The sequence below is a fragment of the Danio rerio genome, chromosome 9 (assembly GCF_049306965.1).
Source record: "Danio rerio strain Tuebingen ecotype United States chromosome 9, GRCz12tu, whole genome shotgun sequence".
NCBI lineage: Eukaryota > Metazoa > Chordata > Actinopteri > Cypriniformes > Danionidae > Danio > Danio rerio.
The window spans coordinates 32804166-32827507 of NC_133184.1; the positions used below are offsets into that span (position 1 = coordinate 32804166).

General features: G+C 35.1%; 1 protein-coding gene and 1 long non-coding RNA gene across 4 annotated transcripts in view; one reads left to right on the forward strand and one right to left on the reverse strand.

Moving 5' to 3' along the window:
* LOC137496481 (uncharacterized) overlaps nucleotides 1-20657 on the forward strand; it is a 69600-nt gene extending 48943 nt beyond the window's left edge. The window contains exons 2-3 of one of the 2 annotated variants that reach the window (XR_012385494.1): nucleotides 18894-19006; nucleotides 19200-20657. This is a non-coding gene — a long non-coding RNA (uncharacterized lncRNA). Of the gene's footprint in view, nucleotides 1-18893; nucleotides 19089-19199 lie in introns of both variants that reach the window. The other variant, XR_012385493.1, reaches the window with a different exon arrangement.
* si:ch211-184m13.4 lies at nucleotides 9152-11277 on the reverse strand. 2 transcript variants are annotated; one of them, XM_005167754.6, is made up of 2 exons: nucleotides 11229-11277; nucleotides 9152-11051 (listed from the first exon to the last, which is right to left on the reverse strand). In XM_005167754.6, exon 2 carries the CDS (start codon nucleotides 11039-11041, stop codon nucleotides 10010-10012), a length of 1032 nt encoding a protein of 343 aa, XP_005167811.1. In that variant the 5' UTR covers nucleotides 11042-11051; nucleotides 11229-11277; the 3' UTR covers nucleotides 9152-10009. The 2 variants fall into 2 exon arrangements, with proteins under 2 accessions (XP_005167811.1, NP_001122272.1); NM_001128800.1 differs by lacking the exon at nucleotides 11229-11277 and having other exon boundaries at nucleotides 9954-11065.
* Nucleotides 20658-23342: the final 2685 nt, after the last annotated feature.

The window sequence follows — 23342 nt, forward strand, 5'->3', positions numbered from 1 at the left end:
TATAGCTGCTCAAACTGACACCCTGTCAGCATGACCTTCACACCAACACTGAGTTTTAAGTTTAAAATGTCATGCTGCTTACAAACACTAAAAGGTCTAAACTATATATATATATATATATATATATATATATATATATATATATATATATATATATATATATATATATATATATATATATATATATATTTTTTTTTTTTTTTTTTTTTTTTTTTTTTTTTTTTTTAAACAATCTCAATGTATGATCAATGAATTTCTAAATTTCTAAATTGTATATTCAGTTAACTACATTTGTTCAAATTAATTAATTACTTTTTTTTAAACATTGTGCATTAAAAGTGCAAGACACATAGTGTCAAAAATAAGATTGCAACATGAGCAGGAAGTTAAACTTGTGGTAAGGATGCTCTTTGCTGACTTCACACAACTGGGTGCTGGGTTAGCTGGTAAACGAAAACATGTTTGCTAAACTATCCATACGCTTCAGTCGTACCTTTCATATTTGCCACAGTAATCATGTTCTTCAGGGGAATAGAGAACAGGAACTTTTGTTGTCATTCACATATATCTTACAAAGTAAAAGCTGCTTGTTTATGCCAGTGTTGCTATAAGCCTAAGATATTAAGCATCTATTGTGGCTATTTTTTAGATTTTTTTGTTTGGGAAGCATGGCTATTCTTAATTTTTGGTCAAGGTTGAATATTTATATAGCACATTTATTTGGTTTTGCACAAATGGTTTTGTTTATTATTTGTTATGTGTAATTGTGGTTGCCATAGTAAGGAGTTGCATAATTCTAGCAGGAAATGACAGACTAACAGAGTGCATCATGATTTAAAAAAAGTGCAATCATTGACCACGTTAAGGGATTCCCCCTGTATTCAGAGAAGCTTACTATACTTTACCTTTGCATTTTTCCTGCAAAATGTTTAATAAATAACTTTTTTTGTTAACCTGCTTCGAAACAATATGTGTCTGAAACAATTTATGTAAAAAACAAATACATTGAGATTACTAGTTATATATATATATAGTGTGTGTGTGTGTGTGTGTGTGTGTGTGTGTGTGTGTGTGTGTGTGTGTGTGTGTGTGTGTGTGTGTGTGTGTGTGTGTGTGTGTGTGTGTGTGTGTGTGTGTGTGTGTGTGTGTGTGTGTGTGTGTGTTTGTGTGTGTGCGTGCGTGCGTGCGTGCGTGCGGGCTGTGCGTGCGTGCGTGCGTGTGTGACGGAGGCCAGCTAGTTAAGTGCTGTGCAGGTAAACCTCACCTGCACAGCATCCTTGTTAGAGCAAACGACTCCCATAAGGTTGCCAGATTGATCCCAGCTCGGAGCGGGTTGGGTGCAGTATATACACACAATATTTTCTTGAATGTTTTCCCAAAAAGATCTAATATTGATGTTGACTGATGAAAAACACAATTATTAGTAAGTAACTGCTAACGTATGAATCGACATATTTGGATTGAAAAGGGCTTCTTTTAATTGGGACCTTCAAGAACAAAGCAGATGTAACTGTAGTTTGGTAATAAGATATTACAAATAACGTAACAAAAATAATCTTATTAAAAATGGTCAACTAATGATCTACCACTATTACTATAATAATAATAATATATTAAACGTTTAACTAAATGAAATGTTTAACTTATACAGTAATTTCTTCGCTATGTTTGCTGCTATTATGTTTAGTCACCAGATGGCAGTAATGCTTCAATATTGCAATGTTAGGTATCTGCAGAAATGAATGTTGTACTGGCATGAACTTGAATTTGGATTTACACATGTACGGTATTATATGTGTGTAGTCACATCTTTGTACAGTAGAGGGCCATATACAGTTCATTGTTGAGACGCACACTCTGATTTTTTCCTGTGTAAGCTGTGAAAGGGAAGTCAGTTAATAATTAATAGTAATGCATGAGACATTTAAATGTGATATGCAATGTGCTTTTGTATGTATTTCAAATCTCAATTTTATTTTATTCAGACCAGATATTCTTTGCTACAACAAATAATTGGTGTTTTCAGTTCCAGCATTAATTTCATAAATTTTACTTTGACTTTTTCACATTTTTAGTACAACATATTGTTAAGTATGACACATTGTCTTATATAAGTTTATATATATATATTACACACATATACATACACTGTAATACCCAACAGTCAACTTTATCAAATGAAATGAGTGTAGTTAACTCAAAATTTACTGAAAGTTAATTGTACTCATTAGAAAAGAGGTTTGATCTCAGTGTTGAATGTAATGAGTTAATTAAATACCTTATTACCTCAGCTTTAATTGAGTAAGTTCACAGTATATAGATCAGTTTTTTTTAAGTCAAATGGTTTGTAGCAATCAGTTTCCTCAAATGTTTGAGTTGCCTTAACTTATTGTGTTTTACAGTACTTAGTTGGTTTGAGTTCTTTTCATTTATTGGGTTTTACTGTGCTCAAATTGCTTCATTTACTCAAATGGATTAAGTTCACAGTACTCATTAAGATTAGTTTTTGAACTTTTAAATAGTTTGTTGCAATCGGTTTCCTCAACTTTTGGGGTTTTACAGTACATATATATATATATATATATATATATATATATATATATATATATATATATATATATATATATATATATATATATACTACTCAAGTTTCAGATTAAAAACATAAGTTATTGGAAGTCTCTTCTGCTCACAACATGGCATTTTTTTTATCAGAGTTCAGCAAAAAGGTGAAATATTATTTTTATTTTGAATATCTGTTTTCTGTGTAAATATATTTTAAAATTAATTTATTCTACCATGAATTACAACCGTCATCAGTGTTATATGATCCTTCAGAAGTCATTGAAAGAAATTTTGGAACTCATTATTTATTTATTAATGTGTATCTCTGAACCATGCACTTTAGTAATAGTGCAACAGCAAATACAAATGAAAAGCATAAAAACTATGCTAAAATGCTACTTTATAGTTATTTTAGTTTAGAACATAATATAATAATTTACTATGACTTTTAAATGTGTGTTTGTAAGTGGAAGAGCAAGTGGTATTTATTATGTAACCTAATTTTAGACAATTTTAGACTTGGTAGCAGTTAGCAGTTCCTCTTTTGCATAGTTAATTTTTAATCTCTTCATTCAACAGCTCTCTCTATTTCGGTGCATTTCAAGATTTTATAATTCAATTATTTTGTTTAAAGGATATTCCTCTTTTTTATTTGTGTGAATAATACAAACAAGTCATGTTACATTTTAATAGACATACAAGTAAGATATTAAGATTTTTTAAATGAAATACCTCCCAGAAACAGCATTTTGTGTTTGCATGTGATTTGTGTGTACAGATAAATATTCACTGAGTTCACTGAGTTCTAAAACAGCAGTGTTCATGGGAGGTTCCAACTAGGACACCACAACTTTTGTAAAAAAAGGTTAACATTTTTACAAAACAAAGCTGAGAACTTCTTTGTGCAAACATAGCACACAGTAAAAATATCAAAATTAATCAGATATGTAAAGCTATGAGAGGAATATGCCTACCTACACTATTGATGTATCACTAACTAAATGAGAGTAATCTGTATGCATTTCTGGAAATTTGTCTGATTGCCATCCAAGCAAATCTTCTTCAAACTAATTAAATTCCAGTTCACGAGCTAACTGTGCCAACACAGCCTAAAAATAATGTTTTTTTTCCAGTATATACAAATATATGCAATGTAATCAACTGAATATATTTCAGTAATATAACATTACCAATATATACATTACCAATATTCACAATTCACTTGTCATAACATGCTTCAAAATATCTTCTTTTTTTTATTCAATGAGGTTTTTATATTCATTGATGGTATTTTCTTTATATCCTTTAATGTGTTTTGAAAAAAAAAGATAAAATAATTTATGTATGTAGATAAACATAAAACTATACAATTTTAAAATTAAACAGGCTTGGTCAAAAGTAATATAAATGTAATCAGAAAGAAATCTGTTTTAATACTGAAAATGCAAATATTTATGTTAACCGTTCATCATGTCTTTTATAATCACTGATGGACTACATCTGGCAAGTAATCAACCCAGCATTGATTATGCCCTGGCTTGGGCAATATTTGTATCCAAAGACATTACGCTGTATTCAGTGTATATTTCTTTGTGTATTCATGCACTATAGATGATAACTGATATTTATCTGTAAAATAAAAAATAAAAAAATTGGATAAACTACCCATTCCACATAGAGCTGGTATTTTCTGAAAAACATTATTAGAATAAAAGAATGAGTAAAGAATGTACTTTAATTTCTCAGTCATCATAACAATTGAGTTATGGCAGCAAACACTCTTAATTATTTATTGATAAGGCTGTTTAAATATATAAAAAAAATCAAACAAAAATTCTGGTTGAATTTGCAGTCAGAGAATTAGATCAGAGTTGGCATTTTTCTCCCCATGTTCAAATGACATGCGCTATAGGTAAATTGGGTAGGCTAAATTGTCCGTAGTGTGTATGTCCTGGTCCTCCAGGTTGGGAATTGAGCATTGGGCTAATGTAGCTTTATATACAATTCTGGAGATCGTCAAATATGTCCCATGAGCTTTTTTTTGCAGTTTTTTTTTTTTTGTAGTTTTTCTTTTCACAAATCAACAAGAGGCCGTTGTTTACGCTTTTTTAGATCTAAAAATTTCAATCACGAGTGCTGTTCGTACCTGCTGTTCCACCAGAGGTCGCTTTCGACTCACTGTTTGACTGACTGAGCTATCGACTGACCCACCCTCGTCTTCCCGCACCAACAGTGTTTTATAAAGCACAGATTGACCTGCCCACACACTCCCCTAAACCCAACCGACACATTTAATATATATTTGATTTTTACCACATTCTCTCCCTGTTATTTACTAGTTTATTTCATTTTTTGGCTTCTGTTTTTGTCTTATCCGCTTTCTGGAACTGTTCTTCAGCGGATTCAAACCCCATTGTCGTGGTCATCTCCTCTCTGCATCTGAAGTTCACTGATGCACATGGTGTTCTAACTGGACAAACTGGTAACAGTGGGAAAGCCGTACGGAGGTAAACGGTCAGCTGGTAAGCGCAAAAAGGAACGCCGTCATACCACCCTGTAGCACTTGCTTTAAAGAAGAAATGCGTACATACTTCTGGCTACATAATTTGCGATCTCCAGAAATGTACATATGACTCATGAGGAAATGCAAGTATTACAGTTATACAGTTAATACAGTTAAGTATTAATCAGTTTGGTGGCTAATTTTTACGAGCTCATATAAATTCAGTCGTACAAAAATGTAAGATTTTTAAAAAGAGGCGTGGCACCCAACCCCACCTCTAAACCCAACGATAAGCAAATCGTACTGAATGAGATCATACAAATTCATACAAATAAGCCACTTAATCAAACAGTTACGAATTGCCGTTAGATCTTGTTGAATAGTTCATAGGAGCAGGGCCTAAGTTGGCATTAACACCCACTTAAAGTGGAAGAATTTCATCAGTGATTTATCAGTCGAAGATAAAACACCAAAGGATGACTTACTAAGTCACTTGCTGTCGGTTTCATTTAAAGGGGACCTATTATTATGCCCCTTTTAACAAGATGTTTATAAAGTCTGTCCATAGAATGTGTATGTGACGTTTCAGCTCAAAAACCACACAAATAATGTTTCTAACTCTTTGAAACTTCCGCTTTTAGGCTTTGACCTAATGTGTGGCATTTTAGTGACTGCCACGTTAAATTTAAACAGCAGCAGATTCAAAACAAGAATAACTTTGTCTGTAAAAAATGTAAATGTCAAAAAGAAGCGTCTAAGAAGAAGGCTGTCTATGGTGACTCCATTGTTCATGCGTGCATCCTAAAGCCCGAGATTTATAGCTATCTAAGTCACTTTCGTTATCTTCAATAGGTACGGTGTAAAAACCCCAAATAGCAGATTAGGAGAGATCATTAATAATAGGTGGTGCTTTCCCCCTCTGGTTACATGTACAAGGGGAAAATGTTAATCAAAGTCTTTCTCCAGACAACTCCAGATAACTCTTCTGTTATTCCAAAAAAAATAGTTAATTATTTTTACCATTAGATGCTGGCTATTTCGGGCGGCACAGTGGCCCAGAGAGTAGCGCTATCAGCTCAGAGCAAGGTCGCTGGTTCGAGCCCTGGCTGAATCAGTTGGCATTTCTTTGTGGAGTAAGATGCTGGCTACAGTATATTCACACACTGTTGCCACAACTTTGTTTTAACCCCTTATAAAAGTGATTTTTGCATAATACGCCTTTAATAATTACATTCAGCACCATTATTCCATCATTTCATAGCTACATATTTAAAAATGTTTAACATTAAACTTATGACATAATACATTTGGATTTGCATTCATGCTACATTTATCCTTATTAAACAACATCTGAATTCAATTTTAGTTGCTGCTTTCATCTGCATTAGATATTTTCTTGGTAACAAACCAATAGTTCCTGAATTGAAGTTATTAATAAAAGGTCAGAATTTTTATATCAATGATGACAAACAGGAAAGTGTCTTAAATTCTTGCATGCGGTAGTGAGATACAGTATTTTGAAGTCATTACTTTTAGAATGCAGATGTGGTTTCCGCAAAAATGTATTTGTGGCTAGTAAATCTGGAAACCATCAGCCACAATAAATTTATATATATATGCTCTTATCTAAAAAATATAAGCTGTTAATATGAGCCATTATTCTGACATGCTGTTTTTATTTTAAAAAGTTTTACATGTATGAAATGTTTATACACATGGTTATTACATAGTTATTTCAGTTGGCTTAATCATGAGATTATTTGCAATACTATTTTAAATTGGCTATACATTTTATTTTAGTTTTAATTCTTTTGATTATTGAGGTGAACAAATTTCTATTTAGCTTTTATATATTTACTTTCAGTCTTAGTAACTCTAGTTTAGCAGTTAACAGAACATGTCCAAGTGTTTCATGTTTCCACAGCTTATTTAAATGGGGACTGGGAACCATACAAATGTAACTTAATCAAAAATTCTAAATAACTATAAGGAAATTATTTAACTTTTTCAAATTAAGGAAAATATATGTAGTCAAAGATGCCTAGTTAAAAAGGAAGATGAACAACACAAATAGAACACAAGTTTTATGTTTCAGATTTTTGTGTATGTGCTCAGCATAATTGAGTACACCATATGCACGCGGTTGGCCGGAAGTACGATATGCACATCAATGTAGTAGCATTTTTTTTGACACTGTATAACAATAATTAATATTTTACAGTACTGTAATGATTGTGTTTAGAGTTGGGGTGGGGGTAGACGTTAAAAAATACAATTTATTGGGTAATTTAATAGATAGCATAAATAACAGACAGCACAACTAACAGTACAACCACTGTTTTTACATTACTGTAACGGTTGGGTTTAGGGTTGGGTTGGGGATAGACATTAATAAAATACAATAATAAGAGATTTAATGAATAATATAAATAATTTTCATTAACTTCCGGCCACAACCAAATCCGATCTAGCAAAAACCTGCTCGGGCAGTATGCTCGGGAAACATCAAATTCTCCAAGGCTACCTGCAAAGCTTATAATTAACTTTCATATTAGGAATTACCAATAAAATAAACATCAGCTGTTACATAAGTTTCGTTTCTAAATGTTCAACTATCAAAATCTGCAGAAACTCATGTCTGGTTCAAGCCCCTCCTTCAGAGTTTTGTCAGGCTTTATTAGCCATATTGACTGTTACACTTTTCTCCATTCAAAACAGTAGGAGTGACATGTCTTGTGTATTCTATAGTGTTTGTGTACATACAGTATAAAATTGTATTGACCTTATTCTAAAATGTGGAAGTGCGCCTGTTTTCACGATTGTTTTAGAACTTTCGATTCAGTCGCTTTTGGGAGAAATTACTAGGAATAATAAACGGCAGAAAACGGTCAATCTACTTGCTCTACAAACAAATGTTTGCATGACTATATAGACCAAGTAGAATAATATCATAAGAAAATATCAGTTTGCAACATCAAACAGCGAAACAAGCAGTTTTTAATGTCTAAAAATGAATGGAAGTAAATGAGACCGAAGTCTCGAGCCAAAAAGATTCAACTGGCTGCGCCTGCTCGTCGGCGAAGAATAAGGTGAATAGCTTCCTATTAAAAATATGAATTTAAATGACAGATTTGTGAGGGGTGTACTTATATATGTTGAGCACTGTATATGTAATCATGCATTTGACTGATGTTTTTTTCTGTAAAATTTAAATGTTCAAGTATTTCTATAAACAGCCTCAGGTCAGATTTTCCATTAAAGAATGGAAATATAATACTATAATACTTGCTATTTTATTTCAGTTTGTTTTAGTTAAGTTTTTTTCTGTTTATTGGGAATATGTTTTATTTGAGTTATTATGTTTTATTTTTTTTGAATAATACACTGTAAAACTGTAAAAAGTATGTTGCTTGCATACAATGTTAAATCACTTTAACTTGCAAGTCATTTACAAGTTAAAAATAAAAAAACTAATGAAGTTCAAACCTGAATAACTTTCTAAATTAAATTAAAGAACCGTAAAAACTTGCGTTGTTATGACTTTTTTATTATGTTTTTTTTTTTACAGTGTAGTTTTAGTGTTTTTGTTAACTCAAATAACCTTGATATTCACTTTTTACTGTAGGTAATATAGAGGTTGATGGTGTGTGGTGAGTTTGACAAAAGGTCATGTTATTGGCCCATCTCATGTTTCAGCAAGATTTTTTTTTAATCATTTGAACATAAATATATCCTCTACAAAGAAAATTTAACCACCCACATGCCACCTACATCCTTGTGTTTTGTACGCTTCTACGTTTGCCACATTCTCCGCATTTTTTTATAGACACGGAGCTTCATGGCATACACAACAAAGTCTATCAGACCACCTGTAGCAGCTAAAAAAGAAACTTCATGTGCTTGTGGTTATGTTGATATCCGGTTCTGTTGCTCAGGTGAAATTAAGCAGGAAGAACAACGCTGCCAAATGTGTGTAAGGCACCCACACGCAAGCTTAAAACACGTTGTGCGCTTTTTTCATCTCTGGTGCCAGTGTTGGGTAGAGTATGATGGTGAAGTCATCGCTATTTCATAGTAACACCGTTTCTGTTTATATGTTTCAAAGAGTAAATCAAGTGGCATGACATTCTAAGAAAGGCTGAGATGTGATCTTGACTTTAGATTATCGGTTTCTTGTTGTGGTGTTCGGTCTTGTTGTGCTTTCCCAGGAGTTGATAACTAAATGGCAAATTAGGTCATCAAAAACATTTGTCTCATTTCGTACAGTGTTGCGTTGGCAGCTCGAGCAGATAAGTGAAGGAAAACATGACAAAACTTGATGATAAACATTTTTATTATTGGTATTCAAAGAAAGAAGATTAACAGCTACATAAGCATTTAATTCCCAAATGGAAATACCGTTATGTACTTTAAAATGTTACGTACACTTTGTGAGCCTCTTTAAAGCAAATGCAGTTTGCATTCATAGAGCAGCTTGCAAAAAAAAGTCAGTAGATATTTGCATACACCTAAATCACTCATCATTACTTGGAACTGTCTGATGGTTTCTTTGACCTTTATGTGGTACTTTTCCATATAATTAATATTTTTTTTCACCACCACACTACCATGTAAATTAAAAAAGACAATCCAGTCACACATTTATAATTCAAAGAACTACGCAATTTTGTTCAGATATTAATACATATATTAATACATCAAATATACATACATTAATACATGATCATTTCATTTTAAAATGCATATAGTCAGCCAAAATACTAAAAAAGCAAAACCAATGTCAGTAATTTTTTTAATCAACGACAAATAATGTTGTGTGAAGTTGCCCAAAAATATTAGCTTATTCTAGACTCTACAGCTCAACCGCAATTTCACACATGTTCAATCATTTCCTTTGCCGTCTGCACCATCAGTTGTTGTTTTCATGAATAATACTGTCCCTCATGTGTTACTGCTGCTGTTATCCTGCAGACTTTTGGAGGCTGCCGAAATGGAAATGTAGCTCTTAAAAAGACTCATGACTCTCTGCTTATACGTTCTGATGGCAAAAAAGTAAATAATAGGGTCAAGGCAGCTGTTTAAGTTCATCATGGCAACGGTTACCTGCAGAGACAATTTCAAAGCCTTTAACTCTTCACAAGAGGGCTCGTGGTAAAGCCTTCTCACAACAAACTGCATGATGTTAATGTGGTAGGGGCTGAAGCACACTACGAAACTGAGCAGAATGAGTAAGATCATATTTTTGGCTCTGGTGTGGCCTCCAGACTTGTTGGTCAAAGGGTTTTCTTTGGCCGTCTTGTAGAGCTTGCAGCTGACCCGGCTGTAGGAGCAAAGAATAAGTCCCAATGGCATGAAAAACCCAATGACGCAAGCGAACAGAAGAACATAGGCCATCCTCTTGCTGTCAAAATTGGAGAACTCCATGCACGTTCGATGACCAGGTCTGTTTTCCATGATGCTCTTGAAAAGCAATGGTGATGTTTCAAGAAGAACCACCACCCACACCAGAACACAGACGGCTTTCACGACTTTGGTTTTTCTCAGTCTTTGACAGCGCTGACGGTGCAGCATGGCCAAGTAGCGATCCACACTGATGCAGGTCATGAAAGCGATGCTTACATAGGTATTGCTGTAGAAGATCATAGCCGTCAGGCGGCACAAGAAATCTCCAAAAGGCCAATCAAAGCCACGGATGTAGTAGGTGATCCTGCCGGGCAGAGCTAATGTGAAGAGAGCATCGGAGATGGCCAGGTTGATCAAATATATTGTGGTAGAGTTCATCTTCTGCCTTTTCTGACAGGTGATGCAGAGGACCAGGGAGTTACCTGCCACGCTGATCACAAAAATCAGGCAGTAGAAAAGTGGAAAGAGGATCCGTGCAGACTCCTTGTAAATGAAAACATCACAAGTCTGGTTTGATCGGCTGTCATTCTCTGCCATCGTCTGAGAATCTAGTACAGTTTGGTCACTCATGTCCGTGAGACTGGAAAAATCAAACTTTGTTTTAGGAGGAGGTATATACCACATTATTTGCATACTTGTATGAATAAAAGCATATGCTAAGCAATTTCATAAGAATTAAAATGTCATCAGAGTTTAAATAATGTCATATTGTTGTCCAAAAGATTACATATCAATAAGTCAGCTTAAAGATACTCACAGCAGGTTTGGGTTTGATATTCTGTCTCTCTTTGAACTGGATAGTGGTGTGACTGAGTTTGTCAGAGTTTGTGCTGAATTACTTCAATAGAAACCCGCCTCTTAAACCTGATTGGCTAAGCTCAATTGGGATTTAGGTAAGGCATTAGTTAAAGTGAAATATCATGAACAAAAACCAAAACAAATGTTTCATTTTTATTTGTTCTTTTAGTTTTAGTCACTATAACCTTTATAAATATGTTGATTATACATTTTACTTTAACTTTTATAAAACAACTATCATATGCTATTTTTGATTAGTTATTTCAATTAATATTTACACAATAAATTCTGTTCCATTAGTTTTTTGCAGAAGTTGTTACCTTTGTTTTCAGCATTAACATAATCATGCTACAATTCCTCTTTTTCGAGTTATTACCGCTCATGTATAACCACAAGCTGCTGTTTCTTCCACACTGACCCAGTTAACATGCCAACAAAATGTTTTAAGGTGTTTTGCAGGGTCTCAGACATCCATTTTTGAAATAAACTTGAAGACAAATGTATCAAACGGCAGGCATATGAAGCACATACAGAATTCAGAATGTTTTAGTGGAACCAACAGAAGCATTATGTTTAACTGGAACACAAATGCTTGCTTGTGCAACTTTGATTTTGTATGAAAAACAGGTAGTCTGCAGTACCCAGCAAGCAGTCAGGTGGCTGATAACATCTGTGGTTTATAACCACAATGTACCTCGTCCTCACATTCGATACATGGCAGCAGTTTCCCAATCACTTGGGTTTCTGTTGTAATGTAGTAAAAAACATTTAAAAGTGTCATTTCACAATACCAACACATGTATGGAATATTCGAGCGATTGCCTAAAGATATGCATTTGGGCAGAGAGACTGGCACTAAACATAACAGCAAATTCTGTGAAATGGTACTACAAATTTCTACAAAAAAAATATCAAATAAATATATTAAATAAATATAAATACAATATCTGTGTTATTTCTGTGGCTTAAAGAAACCAAACATTCTTGCAAAAGTGATTTCTAAACATGTTTCAATCCATTTGAAAATGTTTAAATGAAGATCAAGCTTTAATCCACTAACTACCATCAAACACGCAACTGTTTCTGGCAAAAGACATGGCAGGCTGCTGATGCAAACGTGCCAGTGTTTTAGCTAAAAAAGCATGTCAGGCCCCTGCTCAAACATTGTACCACAAAACCCACAGCGTTCACACTTTTCTGTGAGAAATCCACCTACGTATGGCTTCAACATGCAGATAAAAGTATAGATTACTTTTCATATTGGTGGGAAATCTACCTACAATTGTCTTCAGTATGGAAAAAAATCTAATCATTAACTCTGAATATTAAGCTGGAATAGTAATTCTTAACAAAATGTATTCACGTATAACAATAAGCTTTTTAACAGCGTCCCTAAATGAGGAGTTGTAAGTCACAGCTGGTTCCTACACTGCAATTGATCTAAATGCTTTAAGACCAGCAAAAGGTCACTAATCGTCACCAGTCGCTTGCAGTTATGATACAATCCGTGCAGGTCACAACACCAGTGCATTGTGTGGACAGCATCGGAGATAGTAGTTTGATTTAGGTCAGCACTGGATTTCATGCTTCAAAATTAAACACCTCAAAGAGTTTTAGTCCTTCCCTCAAACAGTGGGGGACTCAAACTACTTATATAAAATGAGTTGAAACAACAAAATTTATTTATTTATTTATTTGTGGGGTGGGCGGGGGGAGTAACCTAATTGTTTTATTCGGTCCACTTAAATTTATAAATGCGATAAAGTAATCAATTTGCTTTGTGACGACATGTAGGAAGTGTTAAACCCAACTTTTTTTGTGTTTGCTGGTTAAATGTACTTCTGTACCATTATTTTTAACAATTGTCTTAATTACAGTATACTGTAACACATTGGTTTGCAATGCTTATTGTTTTACCATTTAGTGAGTTATTTAAGACGTAGAAGGCAGAGAAAGCCACATGCTGCTAAAAATTGTGGCTGTTTACAGGGGTTTGATGGATAAATATGAATTTGTGGCTAAATTGTTAACATTGCCAAACAGCATTTCCCGTTGTTTACATCCTTGCTACAACATAAAGTTAACGCTAAAAACTATGCAAGTAATAGGGCAATTTTAACAAATAATTACTTACAACAGACTTACAATTTGTGGCTCACAATCCACAGATTCTTCTATAATGATTGCCACTGCTCCTTTGAGGAGTTTTTAGCCGAATTCGGCACTAAACTGGAAGAGATTCTGGAAGCTGTCCTTTGTCAAAGGCTGGCTATATATTTTTTATAATTCTGTGGAGTTAAAATAACCTGTTATTTCTCTTTTTGTGTTGTGTCCTTTGTAAGCAAATACAAATACAGCTCTGTTGAAATAGCAGCTTTTGGATGGCATTCTAACTTTCTCTGCTATACAGTAAAGTATCTCTGGTCTCGCCCCTTTGCACCCTGTGGTGTGTCCTCATAACCTGAGGGGTTTATGACTCCATTAACCCGAATGTATTTTTATTATTATTATTTTTTTTTTTTTTAGTCCCCAAACTTCAAAACCAAACAAAATACAAATAAACAAAATTTACATAAATACATTAAAATGTAGGGCTTTCTTGTTTACGGAGTCTTTACTGTTAATACAGTGGGGGAATTAATTATTAAACACAAGAAGAAAGTACTGAACTATTGAAATGTATTTAATGCTTTATATGAATTCTTTTATATTAAATGATTAAATCATTGTCTTGCTGAAATGTCCACCCTGGTTTTACCTTTATCTTCCTGGTAATGTAGATGTAAGACTGAAGCAGCTAATATTCATTTACAGTGACAAAGGGCAGAAGGTTGCCAGGATTTCAGCTGCTGTTTGGGCTTTTACTGTCTTTCTACACCTCCCTTTCTTTGTGTTCAATACCTTTTCCCTGTGTCATTTCATTTACACACAACTTAATTTATAAAGGACATAGTTTTGTTTTCTTTCACTTTAGAAATATGTTTTCTAAGAAAAGCGGTGAAGTGTTTGATACTTATTTCCCCCATTGTATATAAACATATTTGAGTCAACAAAACTATAAAATTTGGTTTCTTATTAGTAAATTTACATTTATGAATGTAATTTATTTAACATAATAATATAAATTAATTAAATATAATTTGTTTTCCTCTTGGTTAGGATAAACTGTATAGCCAAAAATGACATTTTCCCATTGAGAGATTTTAAACTAGGGCTGGGCTGATAATCTATATTATATTGTATCGCAAAAAAAATTGTCAATTACAACGATAAGATCTGAACTTTTTTCTTTATATGGATCTAAGAGATAATCACACAGCAGAAGTGTTCAACAAATTAATCTAAAAGTGTTTGATATTAGACAAAGTGTCGGCCGAAAATGTTATGCCATTTACGGACCCTCTCATTTTTGTGGCTTCAGTCATTGTTTAGGTACTCTTTTACATCTGGAAGTATTAACAACTTGTATGGTAATATATATTGTTATCATTCAATATGGAAAATAATTATTGAGCTTGCATTTTTGCTATATCGCCCAGCCCTGTTTTGAACAATGAAAATTGTCATTAATAAATTTGAGTATACACAATATCAAATAAAGTGTAAAGCAGTCTCCTCATACCCTTTACTAAAAGTACAATCCATCCTTTACGTTTTTGTAAATAATGTTTAGTTGAAAATCCAATTTTTGAATAAGTTTAGAGGATTTTACTTTCATTTTATTTCTAACATGATATATCTGTGGCAACAGCCACACTTTTTTCATTCATTCATTCATTTTCTTGTCGGCTTAGTCCCTTTATTAATACGGGGTCGCCACAGCGGAATAAACCGCCAACTTATCCAGCAAGTTTTTTTTTTTACGCAGCGGATGCCCTTCCAGCCGCAACTCATCCCTGGGAACATCCACACACACACTCATACACTACGGACAATTTAGCCTACCCAATTCACCTGTACCGCATGTCTTTGGACTGTGGGGAAAACCGGAGCACCTGGAGGAAACCCACACGAAGGCAGGGAGAACATGCAAACTCCACACAGAAACGCCAACTGAGCCGAGGTTCGACCCAGTGACCTTCTTGCTGTGAGGCGACAGCTCTACCTACTGCACCACTGCCTCGTCCACACTTTTTTCCAGCATATCCATTTAACCTTTAATAAATAGATCCAAAAATACTGATTAAGTAACATTTTTTATTTTATTTTTTTTAAGTATGAATAGATTTATTATTACTCTTGGTATTAAATGTTAAACAAATTCATGGTGACTGTTTATAATGCTGAGGTAGGGATGCTTCAGATTTTGGAGACCAATTGATTAGTTACAAAATCTGATGAGAGGCTAAAGTGCAATGTGATGTCATCAAAATAATAAAAGTGTATTAACATGATTAGAAGAAAGATGCTATTTTGAATCTTAAAAATGTGAATTGTATTACCTTTTTTGGGGGCATACCACCTTATTCATAACCTTGCATTCTATAACATTTGGCAAAAATAAAAGTACTTAACCAGTCAATCTTCTTACTGCTGACCTTATCCAGAACAGTAAACTTGTAATTTGTATTTTCTAATTTAAGTGTATGGTCTGTAAATTTTCACAGGAAACATGATATTTCTTTTGTATATAATATCTGTAAAAATCATTTTCAGGTCTGTAAAAACAAGGAAGCTTATGCTGCAGTTGACGGATCATTTAAGCTGTCATGTAAATAATTTATAGTGGTTAATTGTAAAGTTTTCTCATGCAGTACTTCCAAGATTTTGAGTCTGTGTTTATACAATATCCACACATGCCCCTAACAAGATCCATGCTATAAGGAGCAGGGCCAATGTAACCTATTCCAGCTAGTGCTGTGCAGGTAAACCTCACTCCTCTGACCCAGCGACAGACTCTAGAGGCCACGGTCTTTAGCCTGCTTGTTAGAGCAACCGACTCCCATGCAGAGTCACTGGTTCGATCCCAGCTTCGAGTGGGTTGGGTAGTGTTGGACTGTCATGGTTACATTGGTGCTGTTACCCAGATGGGAGTGAGATTTAGGAGGATGATGCCTTAAATCTCAACACCTTTCATTCACTTTGAATGGGTGAAGTAAAGCGTTGCTGAACTGAATTGTGGATACGTCGGTGCTGCTTCAGTGGCATTGCTCACTCAACTTTTCAAGCGCCAACTGAATCATCTGCTAATCAGATTGCTTTATGCAAATATTCCAGCTCAGACAGTAGCTGATTGCGGATTAATTTCATTGCCTGACAATGCTATAAACGATCGGGCCAAACTTCAGACACACTCTTGGTCAAGTATTGACGCTGAAGTACGTGTGAATGCATAGTAAATGAGGCCAGCTAGTGAAGTGCTGTGCAGGTAAACCCCACTCCTCTGACCTCTACAATGTGCTCTAGTGACGGATTCTAGAGGCCATGGTCTTTAACCTCCTTGTTAGAGTAACCGACTCCCATGGAGAGAGTCCCCAGTATGATCCCAGCTCGGAGAGGGTGGTTAGTGTAGGACTGGCGGGGTTACACTAATGCACTACTACATGAAATGACAATTCCCCAAATAACTGCACGTGCAGGTTTTAAATAGAGTTAAACTTATAGACTGCACCTATGCAAATTCAGTGGAAAAGCTCAAATTGAGCCAGTTATTTCCTAAAATTAAAACAATTAAAGCAACAGATGCTAACATTGTCTTAATTTTTTCTCAACACACACACACACACACACACACACACATCTGTTAAAATCTCAGACAATTTAGTCCAAAGTTTAGACCAAATGCACACTAAGTCAAGTTGTCCTATTTATCTGGATCCCACTGAGGTATTATCACGTTATCTGGAAATTTCATAATAAAATACCCTCTGCAGTGATAATGATTTGTATTTTTAATAGGACAAATTATTGATTTTGTCTGACTTTATTTTGAAAGTGAATGTAGCTAGGCTATATGAAGCGAAAGATCGCAAAAGGGCAGTTAGCTGTGTAATATGCAGCATTTGGTGTTGATGGCATTGGCATGTGACAGAAAAGGTTTTTGGAAACTGAAAGTGACGACCCAGCGTGAGACACACATGAAAGTCAGTTCTTAGGAGTCTGACCTTTTTCTATTTGTTCAAGAAGGGGAGGGAGATCAGGATGAAACTGATTTGGAGGGAATTATGCATTTTAAGTGCAACATCCGCTTCAGTTAAAAACACACGGTAAAACGGAATGAAGCAAGCCGGTGACTGCATTTGCACCAGATTTCTAATCACTTTGATCTTGTAATTGATTTTTGCTTAAAAGGCCTTGATCTACTTTTCATTTCACTTGTAAATATAATTTTTGACAAAAATGCAATGCAATTATAAAAATCCATTCACTGTCATTATTTATTTGCCACAAAATGGGTTTTGTTCATTAAACGCTGTATAAAATGTGACCAGCAATCTTCTACATTTGTATTTGGGCATTGTTTCACATGTTATGCCGTTATCAGGGGAATGGTCTCAATCATCCACACAGGGGTCCAGCACCTAAGACACAGATGACAGTAATTATTAATGGATGTGAAAATGCCATGCCAAATGCCATAGCTACCAGGTGCAGCCTTTGTGAATTTTATTGACAGCAGTTTGTTTAGCTGGTTTAGTAAACTGCATATAGAAGACATGCTAAATTAAAGATTAAGGCTACAGAAATTTCCTTGCTGATAAATAAAAATAAAGCAGTCATTTCTGTTAGACTTAAGGAAAACCTGTTGGCCACTAGAGGGAACCAAGTACTATCAAATTCAATTAAAGGAGGCACTGCCTGGTGAATCCACAAATGCACTAAAACCAGCATGTTTTAAAAGCATCGCATAAAAATACATATAGAATTTGCATTAATAAAAAGCGTCTGTGGGGATTATTTTACTGAAGGTTTCACTACATCAGTTTACTATATGCATCTTCAGGGTCGGTTTAACCAAGCAAGGTGAGTGACCTTACGGCCCCAGAAAATCCTCAATCATGCAGCAATCCAATGGTCAAATTAAAGATTTAGGTTTAAAAACGAAATTTTTAAAGGTTTATATATAATTTTTAGTTGTGAATCCATTTTAAGAAAACAAATCGTTTATAAAGTTGTACAAGATGCTTTACATGTATTAAAATTTAGCATTAAGACAAAATGAAGGAGATTGAGTGATATAAAAATAAAAACAGCAAATAAATAAATTAAAAATAAATGAAAGTACAAAAAGCCCATTTTAGAACTTTCGGGCCCCATGGCTGGAATTGCTAGAGCCCCTATATCACTAAATCCACCCCTATCTTAAACATAATTTACAAGGTAACATCAACCTCATCATTTAAAGTGTGATACAACATCAACACACTTTAAACTGTGATACAAATATCGCTTTCTGTACTCTTTTTTTGTTATTCTGCTGGTGGATATTAATAAAAAATTACTATTATATATAAATAATATTTATTAAATTAAATTTACAGGATTTCCCTGGGACGCCCGAATTTTAGTTTTAAAAAGCAGGTGCACAATAATAACAATGTGCACAACAATGTTTTACAGATAAAGTAATGTCTCATTTGAACTGCCTAAAACTATTAACAGTCTCATTTTATTCTACTTTTAGCAGATCCTCTCATGGGGGTTGACATGTTGAGACCACATGACCCCCCGAACACAACTGGATTTACATCGGCAACCCCCTGTGTTATTTGACACTTTGTACTGTGCAGCTTTAAGGTAATCGTAACTTCTAACGTAACGCTGTCCGCACATATAGCCTGACGTGACCCGTTTAGATTTGCGTCTCGGCCCGCCCGGGGTAATTATGATATATCTCTATCCTTCCCTCTCTCATGCAACTGTTCTTTTGATCTTTGACTGAATTCATCCACGCCAAATGATAATGATATGCTGAAATATCACTTTTTAGGGGCTCTCTGGGTGTGTGAAGAAGAAAAGAGCGACTCCGGCGGGCTTTGAAGCTGCCCTGCCCCTTTCAGAGCCGTCATCTCTCCCGCCAGCCCTTTGTTGGTGGCGATGCTGGTTCTTTGTCAGCGGTCTCATGTGGCTTGTGTCCATTCCCATCATCACCAATTACACGTGGCTTTCTCGGACGCACATCTCTCGCGGTGTCATTCATTTAGGCTGGCGTGAAGACGCCCTGCGTACCTTTAGCTGCTTGTCAAATTTAGCACTCTGTTTAGCTGCTTCCCCTTTTACAGAAAGCGACACTCGCAGTGCATTTTCAGAAAAGAGAAAGCGGAAAAAAACGTGTAAGGAGTGTGTGAAGATGGTGAGCGCTGGTAAAAGTGCGCCGCGTAGCCTATGTTGGCTTGTTTGAGCGTGGATAAGGCCGCGGGCCGTGCGTCGCTGTGTTTCAGACTGACAGTGTCTGTCAGGCCTGGCTCTGGGCTGTGTGCAGAGTAAAGGCAGGTCTGCGCTTCTCAATTGCACTCAGCGGGGGACAAGTGCTCGGCTCTCAGGGACGCCACAGCCAGCTGGCTTCACATAGATGAGCCGTGCCCCGACTGTCTGCCCTGCAGTGTGTGTGAGGGAGAAAAACACTTGAGAGGGAGCATTTTATCTATGTGAGGGGAAAAACTTGATTCTTCCACTGTGTGTTATCTTAAGTATTGTGAATCTTTTTTGAAATCTACCAGGATTTTTTCTTTGTTTTTTTGAAAGAGATAGAAAAAGAAATCTTTCCTGTTCTGCCTTATTTTTTCCACTGAAGGACTAAATGTCATGTTTAGGGTTTTAAATATTATTTTGCCTCCTAAAAATGTATTTTACATGTAAGACCATACAGCAACTCATGGCTAGACTATGGTGGCAGGATTGACTGGACACAGGGATATAATTTATTAAAGAAAATGTATTTTCCTATTTCTATGGGTTTTTTTTTTTTTTTTTGCTGTTGTTGCTTTGTTTGCTTAGAAATGTAGCATTTTGGCTGTTTAAAATGTGTAATATGAAATGATATACAGTACACACACACACTTGTTTTTGTGGAAAGTGGGTACATTACATAGGTTTCCATTCATTTTATACTATACAAACTGTATAGTATTGCCCTCACCCCCCCCTACCCCTAAACCCAACCACCACAGGAGACTGTGTACAGCTTTACTCTCTGAAAAAAAGAACCTCATTCTGAGTGATTTATAAGCTTTTTGAGAAATGAGAACATCAGCAATGTCCTTATATTTCACCTCCTTTTTGTAACACCTGTGTCATACCTATGTCATTGGACAGATTTGTGTCCTGACATGTCACAAAAACATGTACTCACACACACACACACACACACACACACACACACACACACAGTCATTTTGTTTTTTAAAGATCTGATAAGATCACTTCCTAATGTCAAATGTTTTTTTCTGTCTTGCTTGCTTTTCTTCAGTGTTTTTACTTTAATGTTGTACGTCCTACCTATAACTATAGGGCCAGACAGAATCTGCAGACATTTTTTGCTATTTCTGTAAAAAATTTGTGGATTTATACGGAATGATTTTGGGAGTATCACAACTAAAGACTTAATAGATGAAATAAAAAAATAACAACACATTTGTAAATTTTATATAATGTTTACAATGCAAATCTAATTAGATCCACTTATTTTGGTAAACAAAGCAAGTCTCTTATATAGTCTTATACATCTACTAAAACACAAACTATTATCTCACAAACTGAATAGTACATCTTAATCATATAATAAATTGTATAAACATTATCATATTTGCCAATATTATTTCTTATTGTTAATTTAAAAACGGAATAAATATAAATTTACACACATTTACAGAAATAAATAAAAATACTCGATAGGCTGGAAATCTGCAGGCGCAGATTTCATGTGGGCCTACCCATAACTTAGTTTCTTAAATGTGTTTAAGGAAACGTACAAACATCCCAAAATCAGCCTCTATCTTGTGCTTAACAAGTAGCAAAACATATCTGCTTATTTAAATCCAAATTGTGACATTTCAAACTGATTAATGGACTATTTGAGGACATCCATATATATCTATTATTATATTAATTATATTAATTTTAAGAATGCTTTATATGGTGAGAAATTACCAATTTAGTCATTTAAGATTCGTTTATAAATTTTGCCAAATTACTCTTTATTCTACTATATTTCATAATAATATCTGTACCATTTCTATGTTAATTTCATCCTTTACACAAAAAAAGCTTGTTAGACTGATCTTTGCATTAAAAATCAAAGAGCTGTAATACCACTGAGTAGTTTATGATTACAAGCAGGATCCAATTTGCTTCCCATTAAATGAATGTAAAATGAATATAAGAGGAATCAATGTTGATGCAGTTTTGTGTTTGAAGATGTTGCCTTTGTACTCTGTCTATGTGGCGTAGCCTATTTTCAGGTCATCTGAGGCAAAGCCCATATTTTGGATGTCAATTTGGCTGTTTTCATATTGTTTTATTCACAGAGAGTGGACTAATTATTCCAGTGGGGCTGCTCTGCGGCTAACGGAGTGACAGTTGGCGTTATCGGAGTGATCAGTCTGCTTCTAAGCCTCTGCTTTAGCCATTTGACATATATTAACAGTAATTGGTGCCACCGCCACAATGATGTTTTGTAAACCTTATGCCATTTTCCAGGACGATGCCCATGAGGAATGCAGGGTGGAGGCTGGTCTGTGAAGACATCTTCAAAACCACAGAAACACACTTTTCATCATGAAACTCTGCAATCTTTCTTCTGTCCGTGCTCTTCTGATCAAACATGTCCTCTGGCCTGAAGGTTGGTCACATACAAAAACAAGCATTTTATTTTGAGATGGATCAGTTTTGTTTTTGTGCCCCGTCATTTTTAAGCACATTAGCAGTTTCTGATTTTGTTGTCCCGCAAAGAATAATGTGTTAAATTTCATAACCCTGGATTTATCTATTCGATTAGATCTCATATTGCAGTTTAATACCTCCAAATTGGACGAAGCCCTGTTTATGATGGTCAGAAACAACAATGCTAAATACAAACTGTAAAGCATATAGTTGTGTATAGATCCTAAAGAGAGAGACAACATATCTAAGGTAGTGTGTTTGGGGAAAAAACATAGAGCAGTTGCACAACATTTTGTTTTCAGTGAGCAAAAGAGCACAAGTTTATAAAAATAAATAAATACAATTTTATTGATACAGATTTAGTCAGGATAACAATTATATACACTGTAAAAATGCTGGATTCCACACAAGTCATTCATGTTGTCCCAACACAAATTAAGTTAACTTTTAACAAATTTATGTGGATTAAACATAAAAAATTAAGTTGTCCCGATGAAATCTCAAATTTTTTGTTGTTTCAGCTCATTTTACATAAGTAGTTTGAACCATTAGTTTTTTTTAGTTTTTTTTTGAGTGTATTATATTCAGAATTTTGTTGATTCGTTTGTTTCATACTGTACGTTGTACAATTTGTTTCCTGTTGTGACAATTTGATTCTGGATGACTAGAGTGAGGCAACAAAGTTTTTAAAACGTATTAAACCAAATCTGAGTACTGAGTCAGCATTTTCTGTCCTGTTATAAATACAGTAATGGCATAATCCATAGTGCAAAATACATGACATGTTTGTCAGCCTTACACTGCACAGATGTGACTGGGGCCTCCTGAGGCTTGCGTGTAAATGCTGTCCTTCTTTTATTGTTATTTGTTTATTTTGTGTGAAATGAACTAGTCGGGGTATTTAACAGTAAAGAGAGGAGTTCGGCAGACTCCAGCAGGTTCTGCAGCTGCCAGATTGTACAAGCGTGGGCAGTGGAGAGATGTGTGGTGACAGCACGCCGCTCATTAAACCGCATCAGCATCAGGGGGGTGACAACTGGACGACTCGAGCCTCGCCCGGTCACCCGGCCACTCTTTGTGGTCTCGTTGCTGGTATCAGGTCAACAGCGGGCATGGGTTGTACTCTCCAGGCTTTGCTGGTGATATCTATTTCAGTCTGATTTGCCACCTGACATGCAAAATTCCACGTGTGCCAGGGCGCTTTCAACACGCTCTTGTGTTGCAGCATCTCCCGCGTCTAGATCGCTTAGCC

Excerpts from the sequence above, each read along its gene's own strand:
- si:ch211-184m13.4 (XM_005167754.6), bottom strand. The coding sequence starts at position 11,041 with ATGAGTGACCAAACTGTACTAGATTCTCAGACGATGGCAGAGAATGAC.